We start from the raw sequence: 27,608 nt of genomic DNA, 5'->3' as shown, positions 1-27,608 counted from the left end.
AAATAAATGGAGGAAGTTTGAATACATAGTTTACTCTTAAAAGTAAACCATCTTTTTCTTTTGTAAGCAACCTATTGTTATCTAAATTTGGCAAGTCTTGTTAGGGTAGAGGAGTAAAAGGTAGTAAAAATTCACAAAAACTAATCATCATTCACACTGCAACAGAGAATGCATTTACTCTTAAAACAAAATGTGGGAGTACTGTATGCTCTTCCACTATCAAAGAAACACTTAGTAGGCAATGTTGTATAGAGCACGGCAGCAGCTTTATGTGTAACTTTAGTGAAATACCACAGACTAGCTCTTAATGGGCATTTTGGAGGTAATTCATAATACACCATCGGAAGAGCGAACACATATTTTGTTTCTTTAGTTTCCTGCCTTTGTGTTATTTTTCTAACCAGCTGAAGTCTGATTTTAGATGTCACGTCTTGCAGGGATGAGCTCAGCAATAATTTTCAATAATGTACTGATTGATATTATTTCTACAGGTAGATTAAAAATAGTAGCCCCTGAAGTGCAAACCTTTAATAACAGATACTAGATGCAGTATAGTTTGTAAACAGTTTGATGAACTCTAAAAACAAAAAAAAAGTTACATTTTTCAAGTAATAAAATGTACTAAAGCAAATAATGTTTATTATGCATTTATATGAGATATACACATATATGAATCAAAAATATTTTTGTACCTGTATAAATTAGTATCACAATAATAACAAAGATATAAAAATAATTAGTATGCTGTTGCTTTATAATTGGCTATAAAGTTTTGAAAGCCCTATGATGTCATGGTAAGGCAGTAATCTCAAATAAAAAAAATCCTATGATAATTAATTAGATATTCTTAAACAAAATACTGCAAAGTGTCATGTCAAGCACGTATAATCGTCATCATCTGTAAAAAGTAAACTGCCCACAGAAAGGTAGTGTTCAGAACAAACATACTACCAATCTCAAATACAAACTGTGTGTTATCTCTGGGTAGCAAAATTAGACAGCAGTACAAATGAGCACAGTTTCCAAAGACACTGCATGCAGTCATGTGGATAACATGCTACACATAATCCCATTCATTGTTAATTTGCTGCTGAGTACAATGTATTGAAGATAGAGAAAAAGGAAGTCAATCTTTTAATATTTACAGTAACAAGAATATAAAAATATTACAAAATATTAACAGCCCCTCATATGTTAATCTTAAAAGGGTATATACATTGAAAATAAAGATCAATATTTACATATTATTATGTATGGGATTATGTGTTATAGGAATGTTTTAAAATGGTTTCTTTGCTCTTAAGCAAAATCATACACTTCAGAGAGCATGTGTGAACTATGATATTGCATGTCACAAGATACACCTCCCCCCCAACCAAAAAAAGTCAGTTTTAAGATGATGCCATTACACAGACTATCCTGCAGGCTGCTTCATTGAACTCCATCATTAAGTAAAGAAACAACAGTTACAAGTATTCCAGATGCTCCAAGAGACATACTGATGAAAGCTGCTTCAAAGTTTGGTGGCCACATTATTTGTTTATAATAATTTGAGACTAGATAAAAACACTACCTTACTATGTGATTACAGCACCTAACATTACATGCTGATCACATTATTTGTTCTGTATTAGTATCTGACGTATTTACTTTCTGTCACTATTCCAGGCTCTTAACATTGAAAGAGTTTTGTTTAGCTGTGAGCACCAAAGAAGTCGATCCTCCTTCGTATCTGCTGACAGGAGGTGCCTGAAACGACAAAAAATATTATTAGGTAAGACTGCTAATCAAACCAACCACCAGTCATTTAATTCTTCTTCAGTCAGTGGAATCTTTACATAAATCGTTCAGTATTTTAGAAAATTCTTTGCATGGTGGCTTTTCTGGTGACAAAATCACAATCTATCAAAAAGGTGCTACTCTCTAAAAATAACTCGTCTGATAAAATATCACATGGTTAGAATATTTACATATCAGATGAAAAAAAGACACTTCCACGATTTAGGAAAGTTAACACTGTGTTGTTCATCACGCAATGGAGTTTCAGTAGGAGCTCAATGTTAGAGGGCAATTATTGAGAAATGGATAATTTAAATTTCTTTAAAGGTGCAGTTAAAAAATAAAAATATAATTTGTAAGCTTTAGTTACCCGAATAGAGAATGCACCCTTACACCTTAAAGAGAAAAGAAAAAGGTTGAAAATCTGTATTAATTTAAACAATTTACCTTATTGTAGTACGATTTTTAGAGCGAACCAGTATGAGGCTTTCCACATCATCGGGCTGTGGTGGGCGTGTTGTTTCCAAAAGGAAGGTGTTAGGTCGTGCACAAATATCTCTTGAAACTAGTCCAACACTTTCTGTTGAACAAGCTTTAAGATCTATCCAACCAATTGGCTCCTTGAAAATAAATACACAGTTCACAGAAATTCTGCCAAAAATTAGCCAACTCACGACATACTACTTAGTTATGAGTCACAGTATTTATTTACAGATTCTACGATAAAGATAATGGATCAATATGATACCTTCTTTCCTTCATCATCAGGATACTTCCAGTAACACAGAGTTGCACCCTTCAAAAGACACCATCTTCGATGCCATGCCCCAAATCCAGATATATCTTCAAACATTGTTAAAAACCCACGTTCTGTCACAGTCAAACTTAACTCTGACGACAGTTGAACCAATACATTTCCCTCAAGTGGAGACTTGTGTCCAACCTGCAATATAATAATGGTTGAGATGTTATTACGCTGATGACACAATAGGGCTACAGCAGGAAAATATTTATTACCATAAAGATGTTCCAACAGATTCTTGAAATCTATACGGTGAAAAGGGAATTCCTTAATACAACAAGGCTGCCAGCACTTAACTGGTACTTGCAGTTTTTCTCTAGTCCTTGAGAGAGCTACAAGACACTCACTCACTGTTGTTTAACTCTTTGGCAACCAAGCTTGAGCATAACTTGCGCCACAACTCTGTGTTCAAAAGACCACCCAAGTATAGCTCAGGTCACATTTATTTCAACATGTGAGGCACCTGTTGCTCAAAAACTGGGCTCATTTTGTCTGAGAAAAATGTATTGACGTCTTGTTAAGTGTCACTTGACAGGCGTTACCTTCTACTGTCGATTTCCAGAATTATTTTGAAAGAAACAGGAGCATATGTAAGAGCTGCTGTCACGACTGACGGAGGCAATGTGTGCTAGTGTTGTCATGAGTGTAGTAGTCACGTTTTGCAGTTTGCTGTAATTCAGTTACAAATATTTCACACTTGTTGAGTGAGAATGAAATTTTGGAAGCTCAATAGGAAGAATTCAATGATTCTGCATTGGAGTGAGAAATATTTGAAAGGAGACAGTCTGAAGAAAATTGATATTCGGGTAACCTGCAGTCTGCTACAATTTTTCATCACTGATACTGTTGCTGTAAATGCAATTTAGTTCTGTTTTATTTGCTTGAATATTGTCTTTTTTATCGATGACTCTCATGACAAAGCAGTATCCAACACAGGTTTCCAAGGCTTGTTTGGAGAAGTCGAGACAATTTACTAGCAAAACAAGCAGGAAGGAAACAAACTGTTATTGCCTTGATTCAATATGCTTCTCTGCATGTCAGAATACTTCACACTTTTCCATGCAAGAAACAACTACCTGTGAAACTGCTCAATAGCTCACCTCACTCTTAAGGATAGGTCTGCTTTGTCAACAATATTTTAAAATTTGCAACTAAAATAAATACATATGAAAACAAACACTGAAGCTTAGCACTTTTTAGTATGTTATTTTAAGATATATCAAGCACATATGTAATGGTACCATTTTTAATAATGGTGTAAACAGCTGGTTTTCTGGACCCAAAATTCTTCTATGCAACTGGACTTTAAAGTGTTAATAAGTACGAACAAAAAAATTTCACACAAATGATAACATGAGAAGTAATGTAAAATATGCAGTTTTTACAAAATACCATGAAATTTGGCCTTTTTCTTTTTCCTGCACACAGATCTTGTAAATCATAAGGTAGCAGTTTACCCCTATTGGGGTGAGGTACTCATGTAAAATGTAACATTAAAATGACGATTCATTACCTGTTTAAAAATTGACGCCTAGATCTGATGTCAGCTGGTAACAGTTTTATCTGCCGAAGTCATATTTCCTAATCACAGGATACACTATGTTTTGGAGAGCTCTTTAATGCAGTACATCAATTAAACTGCATATTTTCGAAACACCCAAATATAGCACTTAGCAAATATGTAAATCAATATAGCATCTCCTTGTTTCGCTTCTATCAGGTCACTTGGGCTGTGTTACAGATCAAATTGTCATCAGATTTTATTTTTCAAAACAGTAGAAATAATTGAATAAATTTTATGATAAAGGTTGTCAGTGATCTGTTCTACTGCCAGATACGCATTTGCGTGGACATCATGTTCCCTGTGTTCTGGTTGGCTGATGGAAGCAAACCAAGCAGGTTCCATGTTGATTTACATACTTGTGAAGCTGAAGTGCCATATTTCGTTTTATGTCTTATTTATTTAATTATATGTAGTTTAATTAATGAGCAGCATTAAAGATCTTTCCGTACTACATTGTTTCTGGTACAAAAGTGCCAGGAGATATGATAAATCTGTTAACTTTATCCAATCCAAGTTAAAACAGCTTCAAGATATATTCATTGTTGCAGGAAAAGGAATTTTTAATGATGAAACTAGCGAATGTTTCAAACCATTATGCAGAATACTTCGGACAGAGGTGAAGGTAACAGTGAAGTATGGCTGCCAACTATTATGGCCACAGGTATATGCAAATCAGCATCCATTGCAATGAGCCAGTTATGTATATCTGGAATGACAAGTATCTGCTGTGTAGATATTCTGAAGAGATGCAAATCCCTTCTGCAATTAATGGAATATTAACTTTTGATGCAAGCAAAAAGTATCTGCTGTTGTACTGAAAGCAGTTTGGCTTCTGTGTTAAAGTATGGACTCCAAGTGGCACATTTCACACTATATAAGAATGTTGATTGCATATTGTCTCCAAAAAGAAAGATGATGCTATGTGATTTAAAAAAAAAAAAAAAAAAAAAAAAAAAACTTTCAACATTGTTTGGATACAGAGTTATCTGTTCTTTAATTGGGTGATTTAGAAGGTCTGCAGCATGTTTTCCCTAATAATGGAACGAAGTAAGTTGTGTGATGTCAAGAAATAAAATGTAATTGATAAGTATATGTTGATTTTCAACGAAAGACTGCACCCCAAAGCAATGGAATACAACAAAAATAAAGTTCATTATTGAAAACTAAGCCATTATAACAACACCAAAATCACTAAAAAAATAAAACTGATTTTTTCCTGTCTCTATGAACAATCACAGTGCTGAATATTCTCATTGTTTTAAGGGGCTAGACCAGGCTGACGCTCAATTCTGGAACCAACATTCAGAGACTTTAGACCTTTATTGTACACTCTTAAGATTGTATTTTTTAAATAAAAAAACTTTAACCCAGAGGACACTACATGACATCAATGAAAGGCCTTTGCAGAGTGCGAGGGCATTAGTTGGGAGCTCTGAACGCCACTATTTTGAACCTAGAACTAAATTTCAAAAACTGCTTAGAAACTGATGATATTGTCTAACGTAATACATATGGTAAAAAAAAAAAAAAAAAAAAAAAAAAAAAAAAAAAAAAAAAAAAAAAAAAAAGGGGGGGGGGGCAGCACTCTTCAAAGTCAAATTTTTCGGCAAAAAGTTGTTATAAAAACGTGCACCAAAAATTGAAATCACAATATGTTCCAAAAGACCTATGTTCTACAGTAGAAAAAACACCAACTGACATAAAACAAAGAGGGAGGGAGAGAGGCAAGCATGCGCTTTCAAATGTTTGCCATAGATGAATCATGTTACAGAGGGGAATTTTGTTGAGAATAGTATTTCAATCAATACTAATGTCCTCTGTGATAGTATATGAAACTAACAGGGCCTCTATTACATTGGTAACTACTACAGTATTACCTCGGTTGCATTCGAGTGCTCTGATCCATCAGATCCTCACGCAGTACATTCTGGTTTTAACATATTTTAACATTTATAAGACACTTTATTTGAATGAATCTTGAAAATAGACTCTCTAAGCCAATAAAAAAATTAGGCTAAAAATTCTACCCTGGTCTTCCCACCTTAAACGTGCTAGATTTTTTAAATGGAAAGCAGGAAGTAACAAACTAGCCGCAGTGACACAACTTAGCATTTAGACTAATACAGTTCTGAAGAACTGTCAACTAAAGATAAATTCAGGACACTTAGAAGATAGCATGAGAGGAGAGATATATGTAAGCCCCATCCCAGCAGCTGGGGTTGTGACGTTAGAATATATGTCAGTCTACACTTCACATCCCCTCATCCTCACTGTGCACTGCTCTTTGTCAATGCAGCCACCAGTCTTTTCCCTTTCCCTGCTCCTCTCCTCTCTGGCCTCCCCCCCCCCCCCCCTCCATTCTCAACAACCCCCCACGACAGCCTCCCAACACTGCATCTGGCAGCCTTGTCCTGCTGTCATCTAGTTTCTTCACACCCCGCCATACAGCACCCTTCTCTTCCCTACACCAATACCCTGCTTTTGTTCAACACAACAGTTATGCTCTGACCACAGCAGACGGAGACAGTGGTCATATGTGCATGATGTGTGCTTGCTTGTGTGAATGTGTGCACATTTTCTTTTCTGAAGAAGGCTTTGGCTGAAAGCTCTTGGGCAACACCCTGTCTGCAACTTAATTTATCATCTTTACTGTGAGTAGCAACCTATTCTTTTCACAATATTGTTGATATTCCAACCTGTGCTTTCCATTGCTTGATGTTGTCAGTCTAAACAGTTGTTTGATTGTATTGTATAAATGTTACCATTTCTATGCCATCTTGCAAGTGTGGCTAATGTTCTGAAGATCTTGAGCCTTTGTTCCATTTTAATGGCTGTTGTTAATACTCACTATGGAACATTATGTTGTTTTGTAAAATTGCAACTGAATTTTGCACAGTAAGTGTCTTATACATGCTGTACTAAATTATAACACAAATCTATAATTACCTAACCTGTGACGTGCACCAGATGTACTAACAATGGTGTTTAGGTGCAAGTGTTGCCCAATGATGTGGACATCTGAAAAAGAAGGTATGAGTTCCACATGCATAGTACTGTCAATGACCACTTCACTCATATTCACTGTGAGTTCTTACACCTTGTTTTGCACAACCAGCATCCTGGGAAGTCCAACCGTGACACCTTTCCTTATATTCTACGAAGAGTCTGTGATTTTATTCTTAAAATTGCTGATTATATGCCTTTTTTAGGTCTTTTATAAATGTGTACAGAGCTGATGTTAATAGAATATTCTGTCTAAAGGTGTTAAATGATGCACTGTGGAAAACAATGATTTCTGAAGTTCCTCCATCTCCTCTCTCACTGAGCTTGAGTCATTCAAGATGAATGGTATATGAAATGTGACCTGCCACAAGATACACCATGTCCCAAATTGGAATTACATGGCGCATTTTCAACCTGCCCTGAATGTTCGAGAGGAGCGTCAAGCGTTGTCTTATCAGTATTGTAGCAATGACTGCCAAGTAACTATCCTTCGGCAGGTTTTTAACTCAACTTCATTGGTAAATCTAGCTCCAGTATTGTACAGGATTCTTGAATTTTTTTTTTTAGCCACTATGAAGGAGCACTGCACATAACTGTGACATATACTGAGTATATCCACTGAACAGTTCCAAACACCCTCCCGCCTGCCATGCACAAATATTCTATGTCACTCAAGGCAGAGTCGGTGCACTCACTCAAGTGCTGGCTCCAGAACTCACTACCACTGTATGGCACTGTAGTATGTCTTCATGGTGGATGGTGGTAGAATGAAATTACTAGTTTCTGTACTTATTATTATGAGCATTATTGGAAGCATTATGGATTCCTATTATGTGACTGTAACTAAGCCTTACACATACTCCACAGTATATGTAGGTCTTTTCTAGCTATGGAGGTATTCCCTGACTCAAATGTTTGACTTCTGTTTGTTGATAATCTACCTTCAAGCAGAATGTAGATGGTTTTGTGCACATACATTGTCTGTTACTTTCACACCACTTCCTCACCTGCTCCAGCACACCACACGCTTTATTGTCTAGAGCAGCTCTTAAGTTCGCAGAGACCACTACTAGAAGATCATCGGCGTATGGCACAATCCCCCTTATGGCAGTGTCCTCACTCATCAAGCTGAGATGGTGGTCTATCTTAAGATCCCAGCAGACAGTTCCACAAATGGGCCCCCAAGAGCATCTCTTGTGTTTAATAATTTTCCAGTTTCTGACAGGTCACTCCATCACTTGCCCCTTACAGTTATTTCGGAAATTGTGATAGAGCGATATAGGTACTTGTATATTACTCTCCCTGTCGTGCAAAAAAACACAGGCGACCAGACTGATAAAGGCATTGCTGGACAGAAGCCTTCCATAAATTTTTCCATGCCTTACAGTCTTCATCTGCTCAACTTCAATTACATCACTTTCTTACCATTTTTAATCCACGAGAGACCTTTCTTGATCCATCTACCTGCCACCTGTCCGGCTACATGTCTCACCCAATGTAATTTCATTTTAATTACAACCCAATTTACATCTTCTACTCCAATTTTCCCACGATCCGTTTGTTTTTCTGTAATTCCCATCAGACTATCTCCATTGCTCAATGAGAGAATCTCAGTTTTGGAATACTTTCCACATTTAAACCCCACGTCTCTGACATGTCAAACTGCAAAATCATCCACAAATAAGGATTCCTTACTGTAGATGTTATACTGTTTGTGATAACCAAAAGTGAGTAACATTTAAAACACTTCTTTGATGGACACTATTCTCCTGCCCAAAACTAACAGAACTTTGCCAATTCAGTACTTTAAAAATGCACTTTGATAGAAAGGACTGAATGAATACAGGTTACAATATTCATGGAACTGTCCAATATATTGTACCTCCAAGTAGAGTCACATGCCTTGTCTATGTCAACAAATATCTCAATGAAATTATTATATAAAGCAGTCTGCTGCATACTTGCTTGCTGTAGAGTCATGTCATCTATAGGGGACCGACACAGCCTAAATCCACCCTCAAAGCAGCTGAGTTGCCTGGTCTCTAACGTCCAGACCAGATGAAAGCTGACAATTTGCTCAGGTTCTTTCCTACACAGCTCATTACAGCAACTCTTCTGGTAATGATTGGGTATGTTCAGTCCTCCTCTGATTTGCGGATTGCCACATCCATGAGGTAAGAAACTGCCATGTCAGCCATATCAGATTAAAAATTATAAGAGGACATCCTCTGATTCTGTTAGTAAGTCGAGTAGCATGCTATATTAGAGTTGATGGCAACAAGGTGCAGATACACATTTCAGAATTGTTGGATGAGAGACATTGTAAAGAGCTCAGTCTTTGTCTGGATGATGTATCCAGGAGCTGTCTGGAGACACTTCTGTCTCAGCACTGCTGCTATAGATGGCAGTCTGCTTTTACCAGAAACCCTTCTGATGGCCTCCCTTACTTTTGTAGCATGTAATAATAACACCTCCAGCTGTACATTAGTCTTTATTTATTTGTGACCAGTTTCAGTGATATAATTCACCATATTCAGGCCCTTGGGTGCAGCAAAATTATTATTTATCTTACTATACAAAATACATCATAATAGGTTGGTTGGTTGGTTTGGGGGATTAAAGGGACCAGACTGCTACGGTCATCGGTCCCTTTGTCCAAGTACTAAAAAACACCCACAGAGAATAAAAAACGAGTAACAGAATAGAGCACAGACGACACAGAACAAGAGAAACTGAGACAAAGACCAGACAAAACGAACTAAAAGCACACAGTGTGACTGTGGTTGGCCGACCAGAGAATTAAAAAAAGGAAAAGCCAACCACTTGAAACACATTAAAAAATCAGTTTAAAACCGGAGGCCAAAGGCCAGAATCAACACAAAACAATAAGAGAAAAACAGAAACACTCAGATTAAAGAATAAAAACCCCCTGCCCGAATAAAACGTAAAACTAAGTCAGCCATAGCCGAGTCATCTGTTAAAAGGGCAGGGAGCGAGTCAGGCAGTGCGAACGACTGCCTGAGCGCAGCTAAAAACGGGCACTCCAATAAAACATGAACCACTGATAAAACGGAGCCGCAGCGACATAGAGGCGCGTCCTCACGGCGCAATAAGTGGCCGTGCGTAAGCCGAGTGTGCCCAATGCGCAGCCGGCAGAGGACACAGACTCCTTGCGAGAGACCCGCAAGGAGGTGCGCCACACACCGGCAGCCCCCTTGATGGCCCGAAGTTTGTTGCGTGAAGGCAGGGCGCGCCATTCAGTGTCCCAAAGGTCCAGAATTTTGCGGCGTAGGAACGCTCGCAAATCTGACTCTGGGAGGCCAACGTCCAGAGATGGTGCACTAATCGCCTCTTTCGCCAGCCGGTCAACATTTTCGTTGCCGGGGATCCCAACATGGCCTGGGGTCCACACGAAGACCGCGGAGCGGCCGCAACGCGCAAGAGTATGCAGGGACTCATGGATAGCCATCACCAGACGGGAACGAGGAAAACACTGGTCGAGAGCTCGTAAACTGCTCAGGGAATCGCTACAGATAACGAAGGACTCACCTGAGCAGGAGCGGATATACTCTAGGGCTCGAAAGATGGCGACCAGCTCAGAAGTGTAAACGCTGCAGCCAGCCGGCAAGGAACGTTGTTCGGAATGGTCCCCTAGAGTGAGCGCATAACCGACTCGACCAGCAACCATCGAGCCGTCGGTGTAAACAATGCCAGAGCCCTGATACGTGGCCAGGATGGAAGAAAAGCGGTGGCGGAAGGCCTCTGGAGGGACTGAGTCCTTCGAGCCCTGTGCCAAGTCTAGCCGAAGGCAAGGGCGAGGAACGCACCACGGGGGTGTACGCAGAGGTGCCCGGAATGGAGGTGTAACAGGGACAAGCCCAAGCCCGCAGAGAAGCTCCTTGACGCGTACGGCGATCGGACAACCCGACCGGGGCCGACGTTCTGGCAGATGGACGACTGACTGCGGGAACAGGACACGGTAATTTGGATGCCCGGGCGAGCTAAAAACTTGGGCAGCATCAGCAGCCAGTAATTGTTGGCGTCAGAACCGCAGTGGAGGGACACCTGCCTCCACTAGGACGCTGTCCACAGGGCTGGTGCGGAAAGCACCAGTGGCAAGGCGTATCCCGCTGTGGAGAATTGGGTCCAGCACCCGTAACGCAGATGGGGATGCTGAGCCATAAGCCAGGCTCCCATAATCCAGGCGGGACTGGATTAACGCCTGGGAGAGCCGTAACAGGGTAGAGCGGTCGGCGCCCCAGCGGGTGTGGCTCAAACATCGCAGAGCATTGAGATGCCGCCAACACGCCTGTTTGAGCTGCCGGATATGAGGCAGCCAAGTCAACCGGGCATCGAAAACCACCCCCAAAAACCTGTGGGTCTCCACCACAGCAAGCAGTTTGTCGGCAAGATAAAGCCGCGAATCAGGATGGACTGTTCGGCGCCGGCAGAAATGCATAACGCGGGTCTTGGCTGCCGAAAACTGAAACCCATGCGCTACAGCCCAAGACTGCGCCTTACGGATAGCGCCCTGTAGCTGACGTTCAACAGCTGCAATGCCAGTAGAGCTGTAGTAAAGGCAAAAGTCGTTAGCATACAGGGAAACGGAGACAGAAGTTCCCACGGCCGCAGCAAGCCCGTTAATGGCTATTAAAAACAGACAGACACTTAAAACAGAACCCTGTGGCACACCGTTCTCCTGGACGTGGGAGGAACTATACGAGGCCGCGACTTGCACGCGGAAGGTACGACACGACAGAAAATTGCTGATAAAAATCGGCAGAGGACCACGAAGACCCCATCCATGAAGCGTAGAAAGGATGCGATGACGCCATGTCGTATCGTACGCCTTCCGCATGTCGAAAAAGACAGCGACCAGGTGCTGACGGCGGGCAAAGGCAGTACGGATGGCCGACTCTAGGCTCACCAGATTGTCGGTGGCAGAGCGGCCTTTACGGAACCCACCCTGAGACGGAGCCAGAAGGCCCCGAGACTCCAGTACCCAATTCAAGCGCCGGCTCACCATCCGTTCAAGCAACTTGCAAAGAACGTTGGTGAGGCTAATGGGACGGTAGCTGTCCACCTCCAGAGGGTTCTTTCCAGGTTTCAAAACGGGGATGACAACGCCTTCCCGCCATTGCGACGGAAACTCCCCCTCCACCCAAAGACGGTTGTAAAGATCGAGAAGGCGCCGCTGGCAGTCCACTGAAAGGTGTTTCAGCATCTGACAGTGGATGCCATCTGGCCCAGGAGCGGTATCAGGGCAAGCAGCTAGGGCACTGCGAAATTCCCACTCACTAAATGGAGCATTGTAAGATTGTAGGTGGTTGGTGCGAAACGAAAGGCTCCGACATTCCATCCGCTCTTTAATGGAGCGGAAGGCCTGGGGGTAATTCGCAGAAGCGGAACTCATAGCAAAATGCTCTGCTAAGCGATTTGCAATGACGTCGGAGTCAGTACAAACTGCTCCATTCAGTGAGAGCGCAGGGACGCTGACAGGTGGCCGATAGCCGTAGACGCGTCGAATCTTGGCCCAGACCTGCGATGGAGTGACATGGAGGTCAATGGTGGACACATACCGCTCCCAGCACTCCTTCTTGCCTTGGCGGATGAGGCGGTGGGCCCGCGCACGCAGCCGTTTGAAGGCGATAAGGTGGTCTATGGAGGGATGTCGCTTGTGACGCTGGAGCGCCCGCCGGCGATCTTTGATCGCTTCAGCGATCTCAGGCGACCACCAAGGCACAGCCTTCCGCCGAGGGGACCCAGAAGAACGGGGAATGGCAGATTCGGCGGCAGTAACAATGCCGGTGGTGACCGATTGAACCACCGCATCAATGTCATCAGTAGAGAGAGGCTCAAAAGCGGCAGTGGAGGAGAACAAGTCCCAGTCAGCCTTATTCATAGCCCATCTGCTAGGGCGGCCAGAAGAGTGGCGCTGTGGTAGTGACAAAAAGATCGGAAAGTGGTCACTACCACACAGGTCGTCATGCACACTCCATTGGACAGACGGTAAGAGGCTATGGCTACAGATGGAAAGGTCAATGGCGGAGTAGGTGCCATGCGCCACACTGAAGTGTGTGAAGGCACCATCATTTAACAGCGAGAGATCGAGCTGCGACAATAAATGCTCAACGATGGCGCCTCGACCTGTTGCCACCGACCCACCCCACAGAGGGTTATGGGCGTTGAAGTCGCCCAATAGCAAGAAAGGTGGCGGCAATTGGGCGACCAGTGCAGCCAGGACTTGCTGCGAGACATCACCATCCGGTGGAATGTAAAGACTGCAGACGGTAACAGCCTGTGGCGTCCACACGCGTACAGCGACAGCCTCTAAAGGCGTCTGGAGAGGGACAGACTCGCTGTGCAGAGTGTGAAGGACATATATGCAGACGCCACCAGACACCCTTTCATAAGCTGCTCGGTTCTTATAATAACCCCGATAGCCACGGAGGGCAGGGGTTCGCATTGCTGGAAACCAAGTTTCCTGGAGAGCAATGCAAAAGAAAGGGTGAAGGCTGATAAGTTGGCGGAGCTCAGCTAGATGGTGGAAGAAACCGCTGCAGTTCCACTGGAGGATGGTGTTGTCCATGGCTGGCAAAGGCGTGACGGGACTGGGAAGGCAGATTACGCCGCTGGGTCACCTGCTGCCTCCGATGGAGCACCCGTGCAAATGCCATCCATTGCGTCCGAGGGACCGGCAAAAGCGAGGTCCTCAGCGGACGCCAGAATCTCCACCTCGTCTTCAGAGGCAGAGCTTGTAGGAAGCGGTGGGATGGGTGCCACCGCAACATTGTTGGTCTTGGGGACTTTCTTCTTTTTCAGCTTGTCGCGCTGTGCCTTCGGTGGGTCAGGCTTCATGGGCTTCACTGGGTCAGTCCCAGGGACAGACGACGACCGCGAGGCCCGACGACCAGGGACTGGCGGTTGTTTCAAGCCCTTGCGGGCGTCCGCTTTTCCACTGGTCGGGACTTGCGAAGGGAGGTCTCCAAGGGATCCCTTCCTGGCGAGAGTAGCCGAAGAAGTCTTACGATTCTCCGGCTGGGAAGGGGGAGCTGATGTCCCCGATGGTTTTGAGGGTGTTGCTCCTGGAGAAGATGGAGCAGGAGCAACAGGGTGTGAAGTGCCCCCCACAAGCAAGGGGGGTTTTGGATGCTGACCAATCACAGAACCAACCGTATGGGACGACACAGGAGATGGAAGAACCGTCGTAGCAGCAGCGGCGTACGTTGACGTCATTGGCACAGGATGGAGTCTCTCATATTTCCGCCGAGCCTCAGAGTACGTCAGGCGGTCCAGGGTTTTATATTCCATTATCTTCCGTTCTTTCTGGAAGATCCTACAGTCCGGCGAGCAGGGGGAATGGTGTTCTCCGCAGTTAACACAGATAGGAGGCGGGGCACATGGAGTATCAGGATGCGAAGGACGTCCACAATCCCGACACGTGATGCTGGAAGTACACTGAGATGACATGTGCCCGAACTTCCAGCATTTAAAACACCGCATCGGAGGAGGGATATACGGCTTCACATCACAACGGTAAACCATCACCTTAACCTTTTCGGGTAAGACATCACCCTCAAAGGCCAAGATGAAGGCACCGGTGGCTACCTGGTTATCCCTCGGACCCCGATGGACGCGCCGGATGAAGTGAACACCTCGTCGTTTTAGGTTGGCGCGTAGTTCATCGTCGGACTGCAGAAGAAGATCCCTGTGGAATATAATACCCTGGACCATGTTTAAACTTTTATGGGGAGTGATGGTGACGGAAACATCACCCAACTTGTCACAAGTGAGCAACCTCCGTGACTGGGCAGAGGATGCTGTTTTGATGAGAACCGACCCAGAGCGCATTTTGGACAAGCCCTCCACCTCCCCGAACTTGTCCTCTAAATGCTCCACAAAAAACTGGGGCTTGGTAGACATAAACGATTCGCCATCAACCCGCGTACACACGAGGTACCGGGGTGAATATTCTCCACTGCCTTCTTTAGCAAGACGTTCCTCCCATGGAGTAGCTAGGGAGGGAAACGATCGCTGATCAAATTTCTTCCCGTTGAGGTTAGACCTCGATCGCTTAGAGACTGCTGGTGGAGGCCCACCAGCGAGAGATGATGTACCACGCTTCATTGCGGGTCATCCGCCCTGATGCCACCTACTCCGACCAAGGGCCCTCCCCACAGGCGCCACCCAGCCGCAGCAATAGCCACCTGGCAGGACGGCCATTGCCGGGAGTCCTGATGCCCCAAGGAGATGGGCATCTACTCCTTGGCATACGTGGGGAGTTAACGGCGCAGGCATCAGTAGAGCGATCCCTGCGTTGTCAGGGGGCTACAACCAAGAGGGTACATGGCGGCCCCACCACAACGGACTGGCTACCGTGCTGGATCTTAGGTGCAAAACTGTCCAAGGTCGTCGTCGCAGTTAAAAGAAACACTGCAGAGTGCAGCGTGGTAATCGCCCAAGAGATCGAAAACGAGCGGGACACCATTGCAATGACGAGAAAGCCGGCTAAAGGTCTAATTGCACGACGGATACAGTGCACCATGTAAGGCGCCCTTCCCCAATTGGCTCGCTCTTCGGAATAATTTAGAAAGATGGAGGTCAAACCCGAGAGGGGACCATCACGTTAAGGCCGAAACATTTGAGACTCCTTTTAGTCGCCTCTTACGACAGGCAGGAATACCGCGGGCCTATTCTTACCCCCGAACCCGCAGGGGGGATACATCATAATAAAATGATGATATATTAACTGTATTGGACTGGACTAATTTCCATTCCATTTGTGTATGTAACAAGCATAGCATTAGAACTGCAAAGACAACAAACTATAGATGGTGTCATCACTGTAATAAATTTGCAATAATTATCAGAAAAACAAACAGCCTATACTGGTAGGTAAATTTAGTGATTCAACAGGGGTCTAAAACCTATTAGGCATTAATAACTTAGGAGAACTGTATTGCTATAACACCAGGAGAAAGGATGATCTTCACTATGCAGGGTTAAATCTGACTGGCACAGAAAGGGGTACATTACGCGGCCACCAAAGTCTTTGGTCACCTACCAAACAGCATCAAAAGCCTGACAGATAAAAATAAGTTAAAAGAATTTCTAGATGACAACTCCTTCTACTCATTGGCTGAATTTTTAGATATAGATTAAGGGGGGCAAAAAAAATTTAAACATTAGTGTCATGCAATATTTTGTGTAATGTAATATCTTGTACAGACATCTTTTATTAACCGACACGTTCCACATCATTACGAAGTGTCGTATTCATGATCTATGGAACAAGTATTAATCTAATCTAATCCTCTTCGGTTGATCACTTAAAACTATCAGATGCTGTGGTGTGCAAAGTGTCATTTTCATAGTAAGATAAATGGAATGTCTGCTGTTTCTAGGGGCCTGAAGACAGTGGATTGTACCACTGATACCATTCACAAATAAGTAAAAACTAATACATACACCCACAAGATATTACATTATTGCACATAAATATACAGCTGCTGCCCCATTACCCATCAGAAGAGGAATGTATAGAAATCCATGAAACTTGTCATGACTTTTTTTGAATGCTGTCTTAGTTTTCAGTAACAAGCATTTCGTCATGCGGTGATCAGTTTGCTCTATGTATTTCCCTTCTCAGCTGCTTCCTTTCACGGACTGACCCATCAGGTAGAGGGATCCACAATGGAAATTTGTCAGTGGAATGAAGGTCATTAGTAGCTTCCCACCAAGGAGAATCTAGGATTACTGGAGAACAGCCTGAGAAGGTCTATGGCTGAGGATGGCCCAGTAGCAGTAGATAAAAGTGTGTGGTTGCCGGTGTTGAGCTCCTAAGATATCATGAAGCTCTCCAAAACTTGTCCATTGGGGGCAGGTACATGAGGAGTCCCACAACACAATCGTTGTATTTATGTCTCCAAGCAGAAGTGTTTGACAGCCTCATTATCTAATGCTTTTTGCAGTGATAGACAAAGCATACTTTAAACCTTGGTCAGACATAAATTTCAACAGCAAAGTTTAGAAGGCTAGTAATCAGTTATTTAGTAGAGGAATGGTATGTGTTATTTTCAAACACAGCCATCCTCTTCCCAAGTAATGTCATCCTTGCAGTGGTAGGTTAGTCAGTCATGGGACAGGGGTGACAGTAAGTTTAAAATGGGTTTCATGCAAAACAGGCATAGACGTCTTCCCTAAATTAAAAGTTTTAATTCCTCCATGCACGTCCTGAACCCCTTTCAGAGCAATATGGAAACTTGGGAACTGTCTCAGTGCTGAGGTTTGTCTGGCCTTTCCCCTATTCTTCTGCTAAGTTGGTGAATCTAAATTGGATGGTGGACTGGATGAGAACATGATGGTTCCATCAGACAAATTTCATAGAGAATCTGTTTATTCATCAGATAAAACCAGAGTTGACTTTGGAATCCTGTCTCTTAGGTTTTCTACTTTCTGTGTCTTACGTAATTTTCGATGATAAGGGACTTTCTGTGTCTTACGTAATTTTCGATGATAAGGGTAGTGGTTTAACAACTCCACCGATACTAAGTTTGTATTTGTTCTTTTTGTAAGTGTGATTTGTTGTGTACTACTCAAATGTGGTCTTTGCTAGCTGTTTAGAGGAGGAAAGCTGCTTTGTAACTGCTCCATTTCTACAAGGGCATTTGCACGTTTTTTCCCCTCCTTTCTTGTCACTGCTTGTCTTAGTCTGTGTTGACATGCTAGGTTTTTGAGCCAGCTTTTTTACTGTAGTCACAAGTGACATAAAGGTATGTGTCTGTTGTACCTTTTACATCTTTTTCACTCCACTGTATGCCACTTGTTTGGTCACTAATTTCCTGAATCACCATCTCATCCACGTAAAAAGCTCTATCTCGACTCATCACTGAATACCTCTCCCCACAGTTAAAACACACTCTTCTGCTTCATGGATTGTTTCTTGACAAGTTGGCTGATACTTACATGCCAGTGTAGTGTGTCAAAATGCCAACATTTTAAACACCTTAAAAGGTACAGTACGTACGGCTGGACTTGAGCAGGTAAACCACACTGTAATGCATTGAAGGAGAATAAGCATATTAGATGTAAAAGTAAGTACAACTGTCTTTTGCAGTTCCCCACTGACACTTTTCGAGCTGTTACTCCATTAGCCTCCCATTCTTCCTTCAATTCATCAATTCACTTGTGTCTAGGATTTTGTTTAGGACTATGTCCTTATACACCACAACACCTTTGCTAACATTTAGGGTGTTGTGTAGTTACGTAACAACTGAAAATTCCCCCTAGTCATTTCATATTCTGCAGCAGTGTTGCTTCATATGAAATAGCAGTTTCAGCAAGCACCATCTAATATTAGAGCCATTTCACTGAATTCACGGTTCCTGCTACACCACACAAAGCCTTCTGAATATAAAAAGGCAACAACTTCTCCACGTACCCCCCTCTCTTTTCAATTACACACACATTCTGGCTGTTGACCAATCTTGTGTTCCCATCATTTACTCACATCTTAGATTGTGCATTTTCAGGAGGGCTGAACCTGACTTCTCTTAAAGAGCTGGGTATTAGGACTACACTATGCTGGGTGAGCTTTTACTCACATTCAGTGAGCAAATGGAGCCTTGTTTGCCAGAGGAAGTCCTACACAACTAGGACATCGCAGGTTCCCTAAAGGTTACTTGTTAATGAGTATTCCACGTCAACAGCCACCCACCCAATGAGCATGTGGTATACCTTTGAGTTTTTATTTTATTTGTTAATAGAAGGTTGCACCACTCTCAAGGATCTGGCCAATCAAGCAAAGATCCCCCACTACCTGTGACACACAACATTCCACTGCTCTTCCGTACAGTGGACACTGAAGCATGCATAGGGCCTGTGGTTACTACATCTAATCTAATGACATGAATGTGGCAAGCATTACTTCCAAGTCCATAATTACCATAGCTCCAAAAATTATTGGTTGTCTTAAACATAAAATCAGTTTAAACTTCTTACTATGAGTTAATTGCAGAATTCTAATTTAGATGTACAAAAGATGTTTTATTAATGAGTCAGAGGTCATCTTGAGTATATATTTTAAAGCACTATTTGCTACAAATCTTTAGTACTTACTAAAGTAAAAGCAACACAGAATACAAACAATGCTTCAAGAATACCTTGTTGAGTGTGAACTGGGTGCGATGCACTTCTTTCAGAGAGAACACAACATAGCCAGCAAGTTGAAAGCTTGAAGTTCGAACTGCAGATGGACCCGCAGGGGATTGGACCGTTGGCATGATCAAACGCGACTCCTGTTTCACTTTCTTTGGCGTTAGTCTTAGTTTATTGCCTTCCTGTCCACAAAAGGAAAAATTACAGGTATGTTATAATTCTGACAAAATATGGTAAAAAAGTGAAAACAACAACAACAATAATTTTCTCCCTTTGCCAGTATAGTGTACGTGAAGGAAGTATCAGTTTTTTCTTACAGTAATTGATGGTGCTGCCCACTCAGATACTAACATTTACAGACAATATAATCAAATTCATGCTTCAACATTTATAATTGTTTTAAGCTGTATAAAACAATTTGATTGACAATAAAAGTTCCTCTTGATAAAGAAATGGCAAACAGTTTCATTAAATGCCCTGAACACTGATTATCAATTCAGTGAAATAAAAGAGGTTTATATTCACCTTTCAAATGTGTACACAAATCATACTACAGGAATATTCAGTTTTATTGCCTGATTAAAAAATGCAGAATGTAGATTTCACATTTTCGTAAGTACAAAAACAGAGCTGAGAGCAGTAGTTTGCTGTATGTTCCTCTACAAATTCAGTGTGCTGTATGTTTTAAAAATCTCTATTAATTAACTTTAATTCTGCCCATCGTTGTTGTTACTGTTAGGGATCTGAAAATGTGGTATTTATTATTGGCAAAATTTGCAAGTGTTTTTGTAAAAAATTAGACATATGCATTTAAAAGTATGTCATGCAGCATTTTGACTGGAATGTTTGCTTTTGCAAAAACAGTTCTTTATCCAAAATGGTCTTTGCTTATTTTCTTCTTTTGGCTCTATTTAAGCTTTCAACAAATGATTGTTTCTGTTGAGAAGCAGCAGCATTTTCCCGCCGGTGAACAGAGAGCTGCTCAGATTTAAAGTTTTTCTTGACTACATTTTTTCCTCCCACCCAACTGGATACTTACAGAATCTGCAGAATATTGATATTCACCTTCTGCAGACACTCACAGCTGTGGAACTTAACACCTGACAATGCTTAAGAAGAATTGGCAAGGTACTTAACATAGAAGTAGAAGCAAAAAGATCTGTCCTCACATTAGGGGAAGACTTTCAGTGTGGGCACATTATGTTAACAGGTTTTGTTTACTGTTGTTATAGAGCATAATACAGACACTATTAACTGGCAACTGACCGTATCTGAATCTGTCAGTTGATCCACACCCATTACCTTGTACAGTCTGAGTGTTGTGCACGGTTCTATGAGCAGGTGCTGCTGATAACCTGTCTGAAGTGCTAAATATCACATCAATTTTCTAAGACTGCTTTACAAGGTCTCTCCCTACCACGTCTAGTCTATTCTCAATCAAAACCAATACTCCTTGCCATGCTGTGCGAAGGACTGAAGTGTCATATGGTGATCAGAGCCTGACTACAGTGATATAATTACTCTGACATTATATTGTAGCAGTTGGCCGCGAGTGTAAACAAACAAGGTCTACGGCCGGTAAGGCAAGAAGAGAGGTGTGGGAGGTACAGGCCCCGGCTCCCTCTCACAGGAATGCCAGCCTACACCTGTGTTTCATCTGAAGCATGGTGCTGAAACTGGTGAAAACATCTATTGCTACAAAGCACATACCAGTTATCAGAGATGATACGAAATTACAGATAAACACTATTTCTGAAAGAAAGCCCATGTAATTAAATATTAAAACATGTTTTAATGATTTATTTTAGTCACTTTCACGGTCACTCTCAGCCGTGTCAGTTATATAAAGACTCATTATCAGCTACATCCATGCAGGGTGAGCTCTCATGTTCCATTGTCTCTGTATTAGACCAGTCCTCACTAGAGTTGTTGGTACGTATTATAATGTGATCAGTTCCAACTTCCATAACACCATCGCACCTCCTGTAATCATATTCCACTTTGTAAACTTTTTTGCAGTACCCTTCCCAGTCATTTGGAGTGACAGAACTGATGGCATTGTTTCTCAGTTTCTTGTGGTTGGCTGCTCACTTGTCACCAGAGACGTTATGCTCCATCACGTACAGTTTAATTTTTGACCATGCAAGTTCAATTGTGTTCGGGTTGCAATCGTATGGTGGCAGGCGAACAATGGTGTGGCCTGCACTCTTAGCCAGTGCATCTACTACATAGCTCTTTTCACTTAGTTTATTGTCTGCACAAGAGCGTACAGTTCAGCCTTTGTCATGCTGTCATTGCATTTAACTTTACTTTTTTGTAGCCATCTATCACCACCACCTTTGGATAGTACAATGATGGTGTTTCGTTCACCTGTCTACAGTGATACGACAAATTGTCCACAACAATGACAGAATTTGGCAGAAGATTTGGGAGTGCCATCTCCGAAAACCACTTCCATACATTCTGAGTTCGTTTGGACACGATAATCTCCTTGCAACGATTTTGTCCAGAACTTAAGTTCTGCTTGCTTCACAAACCTGTTTCTCGAGCCATCTGGAAGCACTTTCCCAAGCCATAACACCCAAACCATCTTGTAGCTTCTGCCAGCATTTGCATCATGTCAGATTGCTTTCAATCCATGACTCATCAAGACGATAAATATTTTGTTGAGCTTCCCTAATGCTCTTCGTGTGTGCAAGGAAACGAGACTGCCAAAGAACAACGTCACCATGTTCTAGCAAGAGATTTCATTTGTGAATTACAGATTTCCACACAAATCCCATCGACTTAAGTGAAGTTTTAAATGAGGCACTGCTCCATCTCCAATTTATCTTCTCGCACTGTGGTGGAAGAACTTCTGCCACGTGAACTACTTTCTGTTGTGTGTAGAACTCTGCTATGGTATTCCTTATAACTAATTTACTGAAGTCATCAACTTCCTCTTTAATATTACTATGTCTCTTCCTAAGTGAAACAAAATGAAAAATTAAAACTAAGCAGATGCCACGTTGGAAGCATTGTTGTATACAAACAGATTTACACTTGTACAGTACAAATCAGGACTGAGTATCAGGCTATTCACATGGATGAGAGCTTGCAAACGTTCTAACCCTATCTATGGTTCATATACTATTACAGGTGTAAGTGGCAGCTCTCTTACAGGCCTGAGTGATAGGGTGTAGCAGCTTTTATCTTTCCTTTTCTGCCTCGCAGCATTCCAGCACATCACGCATTATTTTACGAGCACCACTTCGTACTACAAATCTCCCTTTCCTTTTAGAGGATGCAGGAGTCATACTTGACTCCTGTGATGGACCTGGAGCAGTGTCTTCACTGATTTCAAAATATGAAACAAGCAACAAGCAATGCACAACACAAAGCATAACGGAGGATATACGAGGCATTCGGCAATGGCTGGCAGCGCTGTAAAAATGGGGGCACAGCCCCGACCTCTACTGGTAACTTTAACAATGACAGATCAAAACACCCCCACCTACAACTGTCACAATATACTATACGATCAATGCTGGTGATAGTGCTTGTGTCATGTGAAAGCCTTTGCATATGAAGAACTTTAGATGAACAAAACGATGTGGATGAGGCTTCTACAAAACTTCACTCAGTTTGCTGGAATAGTAAAATAGAATGGCCAGTCACATTAATGTGACCAACTGGCAAGAGCCTGAATAAACATCTTTTGCACCATAAACGTGCAAGAAGAATGTCAATACGATTTTGGAAGTACAGACACAGATGTGGAGCCATGCCGACTCCAGTGCTGTGGCCAGCTGCGATAGGTTTTGCAGTTGAGAGTTCTTGGCATGAACAGTCAGATGTAGGTGGTCCCACAGAGTCTTTATTTCATTTAAATCAAGAGTCTGGTGTACATGGGAGTACAGTAACCTTATCCTGATGCTCCATGCATGTACACTGCGAGCTGTGTAACACGTTGGAAAGTCCTGCTGGTAGATGCCATCGTGCCGAGGAAAAAAAACTGTATTTGGGGGCAGACATGGTCTCCAGAGATACATGCATATGTGTGTTGATCCACTGTGCCTTCCAGAAAGACAAGATCACCCAAGGGATGCCAAGGAAACATACCATGATGCTCCTTCCTCTGGGACCATCTGTATCTGAAAAGCCTACCCGCTGCCACTCAACAAATGTCCAGTTGCATATTGGCGTGTAAATTCTGGCCTTCATCACTGATGAACAGCAGTCAGCATTGGTGTGTGAAGCAGGTACCAGCTTCAGAGGCCCATAGGCATCAAAATTTGCTGAACAGTCATTGAGGAGACAAACTTGATAATTCCTTGATTCTTCTGAGTGGCCAGTAGCTCAACAGTTGCACATCTATTCACCCGTACACATCACCACAGCCATTGTTCCCCTTGTCACCTACGGCCCGTGGTGCACCACACTTGCTTTGGTGCCAGTTTTGGATAGTGCTATTCTGCCATATACAGTGTACTTTAAACACGGGAGCAGGCAAACAGTTTACAAATAACTGTTTTGGAAATGCATCCACCCTTGGCCCAAAAGCCAATGATCAAATACATTGCTCCATTTCCACATTATGACAAGAAATGTACCTTTTCCTGCATCCCTTGAAACACTTTATATACCCTCCACTGCTAATGCTGTCACCTGGTGTTTGTGAGTGGTTATTGCACCATTGAAACGTAGAGTGGAGTGTGTAATAATGGTACAATTATAAATGCAAAAGTAATGTCTTCAGTTTATCTTTATCAGCAGATATCCAAATCCCTTTAACGCAATCAGCATCTATTGTGCCTGTAATAAGAAAACATGAATTGTAATACACTCAAAAGCTAGTGGAAAACAGCAAAAATAAGGAATGAAAGAAGGAAGATTGGAATTCACTGCTCTATCAATGAGGTCATTAAGGATGGAGCAAATGTTTGGGTTGGAGAACAAAAATAGCTGCATCCTTTTCATAGGAACAATCCTGTAATATGTCTTACATGATTTAGGGAAATCATGTAATATGACAGAGAGTAAACACAATCACACAAATTATTAGCTCTGCATAAATCAAAGCTATTACCTTCTTCCCACTACTCCCATCAGTAATGTGATACTTGACATTGTGAGGCAAAATCTCCTTTTGTGTTTCAAGGCTGTAGACCTCAAGAGTAGCCTTAAAATCAGTGTAGAGGCCATTTAACTTCAATGGTCCCTTCCACATAAGTCCAGGTGTTCCCTTTAGCGCAGTAGGTGATGCAGCTAAAACAGGAGTGCCCAACACTTGTTCCTGAGAGCGCAGCAGACACATGAAATGGTGGCAAGTATTACCTGAAAAAGACAGATTCTTTAAGTTGTGTTTACATAGACCATGTTTTACAGAAAAATGCGGCAGCAATAGTGTTGCCCCCAACATCAACGCAATACATGGCAATTTCGGTGATTTGTATTGTTGGGTCATATCTACCTCGACATTGTATCAAACGTATTCTTCAGTTTAAAAGATGTGAGACTATTGCGCAATTGTGGAAGTGTGCATTTTGTTGTCTCTGTTGTTGTGTGTATGAATGTGTGTACTTTTATGAGAGAAAGGGCAAGAGCTTGAAAGTAAGTTGAATACTGTGTTCTGTTACATGTTTCATGGACCACGCATCTGTCCATTATAGACGAATGGTTGCTTTTCCCTTATTTTGTGTATTTTTCCATCCAGGAATTCCCATTATTGTTAACAAACACATGATCGGTATTTCAAATAACTTTTATGAATTTCTTAAGTTGTTCCAACAAAGTGTTGCAAATACCTGGTATGAGAGGTGCATTGACGGGAACTGCACTTTGAGACGCTACACTGCTGTCTGAATCACAAACAGCCAAAAAATGAAAGGTGATCACCAGTCTTTTTGCAACTGTTATACAGTCTTTTATATCAGTGCTGATCATACCAGTGAAGAAAAAATACAGGTTGGTGAAGAAATACCAGCTATATCAGCTAGAAGGCAAGAAAAATGGTGCTATCTTATGACACAGCTCAATATCAAACAAAATAGTAGAAAGGCGTGACAATTACTGAAGAACCTTGGAAACGACCTAACACCTACTCCCTCGGCCATCTCTGATATAACACCCCAAGGAAGAACTTGCTACAGGTCATCATCTCCCATACACAACATGGAAGGTACTCAATAGACTGAGAACTGGAGTATCTCGATGCAAGGAGAACATGAAGAAATGAGGATTCATCTCAGGGGATGAACTATGTGAGTGTGGTGAACCCCAAGACCATCGGCACCTACTCAGCTGCAGGAAACTGTCGGAACCTGTGTTCATGGACGATCTGATTATCGCCAATGATAAGGCAGTCTGTGCAGCGGAATTCTGGGCAGCATATGGAATATAAATATGCACATATTCTCTGTAATATATATGTATGATATGCTATGTGTAATAAATTATATTTAATGTTATGTTCTGGACAAGTATAAATAAATTAAATACCAGTCCTCAGTCGAGTTACTTTTAAAAGATATATTCAGAATCATATTCTAGCACTCTGAAAATGGTATGTATCCAGCATCAGTTCACGAGTTTCAGAAGTAGTCCAATTAAAAAAAGGGAAAGCGTCCACGATGTTTGATTTCTCTTTTCCTCAGTACTACTTTTCTCTGAAAAATGCATATGCAAGAGAGCCTCACCCGCTTCCACTAGCTACCTTTTGTCCATTTCATGCTTCTGGCCTGGAAATCTATTTCTGCAAACATTGTCAGGCAACAATGGCCAGCAATGTTAACAAACTGTGGCTAAAATTCTTCTGGCTTGCAAGGTTGCAAAACCTGTGGCTGGAATGTTGCCAGGCAGCAATACCAGTATCTGTTACTGGCAGCATGTAATTTTCATTGCCTGTGTAAGCACACCTTTAGTAATGTGTATCGCAATTATAGCAGCAAAAAAAAAAATGGCTCTGAGCACTATGGGACTCAACTGCTGAGGTCATTAGTCCCCTAGAACTTAGAACTAGTTAAACCTAACTAACCTAAGGATATCACAAACATCCATGCCCGAGGCAGGATTCGAACCTGCGACCGTAGCGGTCCTGCGGTTCCAGACTGCAGCACCTTTAACCGCACGGCCACTTCAGCCGGCAATTATAGCAGCAATAAAAGACAATTTTAAATAAATATTGTTATCAGCAAACATAACAAATAAACTGAGTAATGCTCTCACTTTAAGAGACTGAACTGCAATTAGAGTTGTTGCACAGTACAACATTCTGATGTCATGAACAATCTAACACATGTGGTAGTACGGGAAATGAGAAATATCCCTTGTTTTAAACACAATTCTATATATTAGGGGGGAAAAAAAAACACCAGAGCCTCCAATTTGAGTAGTGCTGTTAATGAGCTTTTATTGTATTCCGAGGCCTACAGCTCACCATTCTATGCCAAACTCACTCCAGGGAATGGCATAAGACAATTTCAAATGTAAGTTTAATACAAATTAAGTAATGTTTAACAGGTACCATCAGGATGGGGACCCTTCAAGGATGTAGAGTGATGCAACAAAGGAAACCCATAAAAAATCTGTATACTGAATGAACAATAAGTATCACTATAATGTTTAGTGCTACTCATGCTTATGCCAGCTGAATTTAACCCAGTAAATTGGAATGAAAATTTGTACTTCAAAAAAAGCTGGTGCCTCCTTAGTTTTAATAGATAGCTGCTGTGTAACTGCTATTGATAGCTAATATTATGGTATTTTTCTAAGAAAATATTTACCTACATCTGGAAGTACTGAGTCCTATTGAAACTACATTACTATTTGTCATGCAGCTTTACAACAAACATTGATTTTAGCTTGATTTAAATTAGTCTTGATTCTCAATTACTTGCTTTATGTTAGTCCAGGAACTTATTGAATGGCTTCCCACCAGAGTACATGCTCCATTCTGAAACCTATACAAAGAGGCAAAGTCTACTTGAAAATTATCTTTGTCTTGTTTTGTGACAGTGTAAAACACAGTTCAGCTGAAACTGATTTTTATTAACAGCAACAAAAACCTTTGAGGAGTATGTGGACTAGGAAGCGAGTTTGACAACTCCACGGTCCTCAGAAAGGCTTCTGCAGGATGTACAATAATCTACATTACACAAGGTCCTTATACTGAATAAACCCTTTATTTAGTTTAGGTGCCCTGGCCCAGGATATATAATTCCGTAAGTAAACAGGAAGTGAAAATGTGCAAAGTAAGCCAACACAATAATAGGTGTTTCTAAAGACTAAAATGCTGAACACATCTATTACTTTAACTGTGTGTTT

The 27,608-nt window shown here is 42.0% G+C and overlaps 1 protein-coding gene across 5 annotated transcripts in view; it reads right to left on the bottom strand.

The window, feature by feature from the left end:
- Nucleotides 1–696: 696 nt before the first annotated feature.
- LOC126195017 (anillin-like) overlaps nucleotides 697–27,608 on the bottom strand; it is a 171,166-nt gene continuing 144,254 nt past the window's right edge. For all 5 annotated transcript variants that reach the window (XM_049933446.1, XM_049933448.1, XM_049933447.1 and 2 more), the window contains 5 exons: nucleotides 24,373–24,620; nucleotides 19,310–19,486; nucleotides 2,528–2,722; nucleotides 2,227–2,399; nucleotides 697–1,749 (listed from right to left, as the gene is read on the bottom strand). In XM_049933446.1, the coding sequence (XP_049789403.1) occupies nucleotides 1,647–1,749; nucleotides 2,227–2,399; nucleotides 2,528–2,722; nucleotides 19,310–19,486; nucleotides 24,373–24,620 (896 nt within the window). In that variant the 3' untranslated portion in view covers nucleotides 697–1,646. The remainder of the gene's footprint in view (nucleotides 1,750–2,226; nucleotides 2,400–2,527; nucleotides 2,723–19,309; nucleotides 19,487–24,372; nucleotides 24,621–27,608) is intronic.

This window comes from Schistocerca nitens, chromosome 7 (genome assembly GCF_023898315.1).
Source record: "Schistocerca nitens isolate TAMUIC-IGC-003100 chromosome 7, iqSchNite1.1, whole genome shotgun sequence".
Classification (NCBI taxonomy): Eukaryota; Metazoa; Arthropoda; class Insecta; order Orthoptera; family Acrididae; genus Schistocerca; species Schistocerca nitens.
This window is presented reverse-complemented; position numbering and strand designations above follow the sequence as displayed.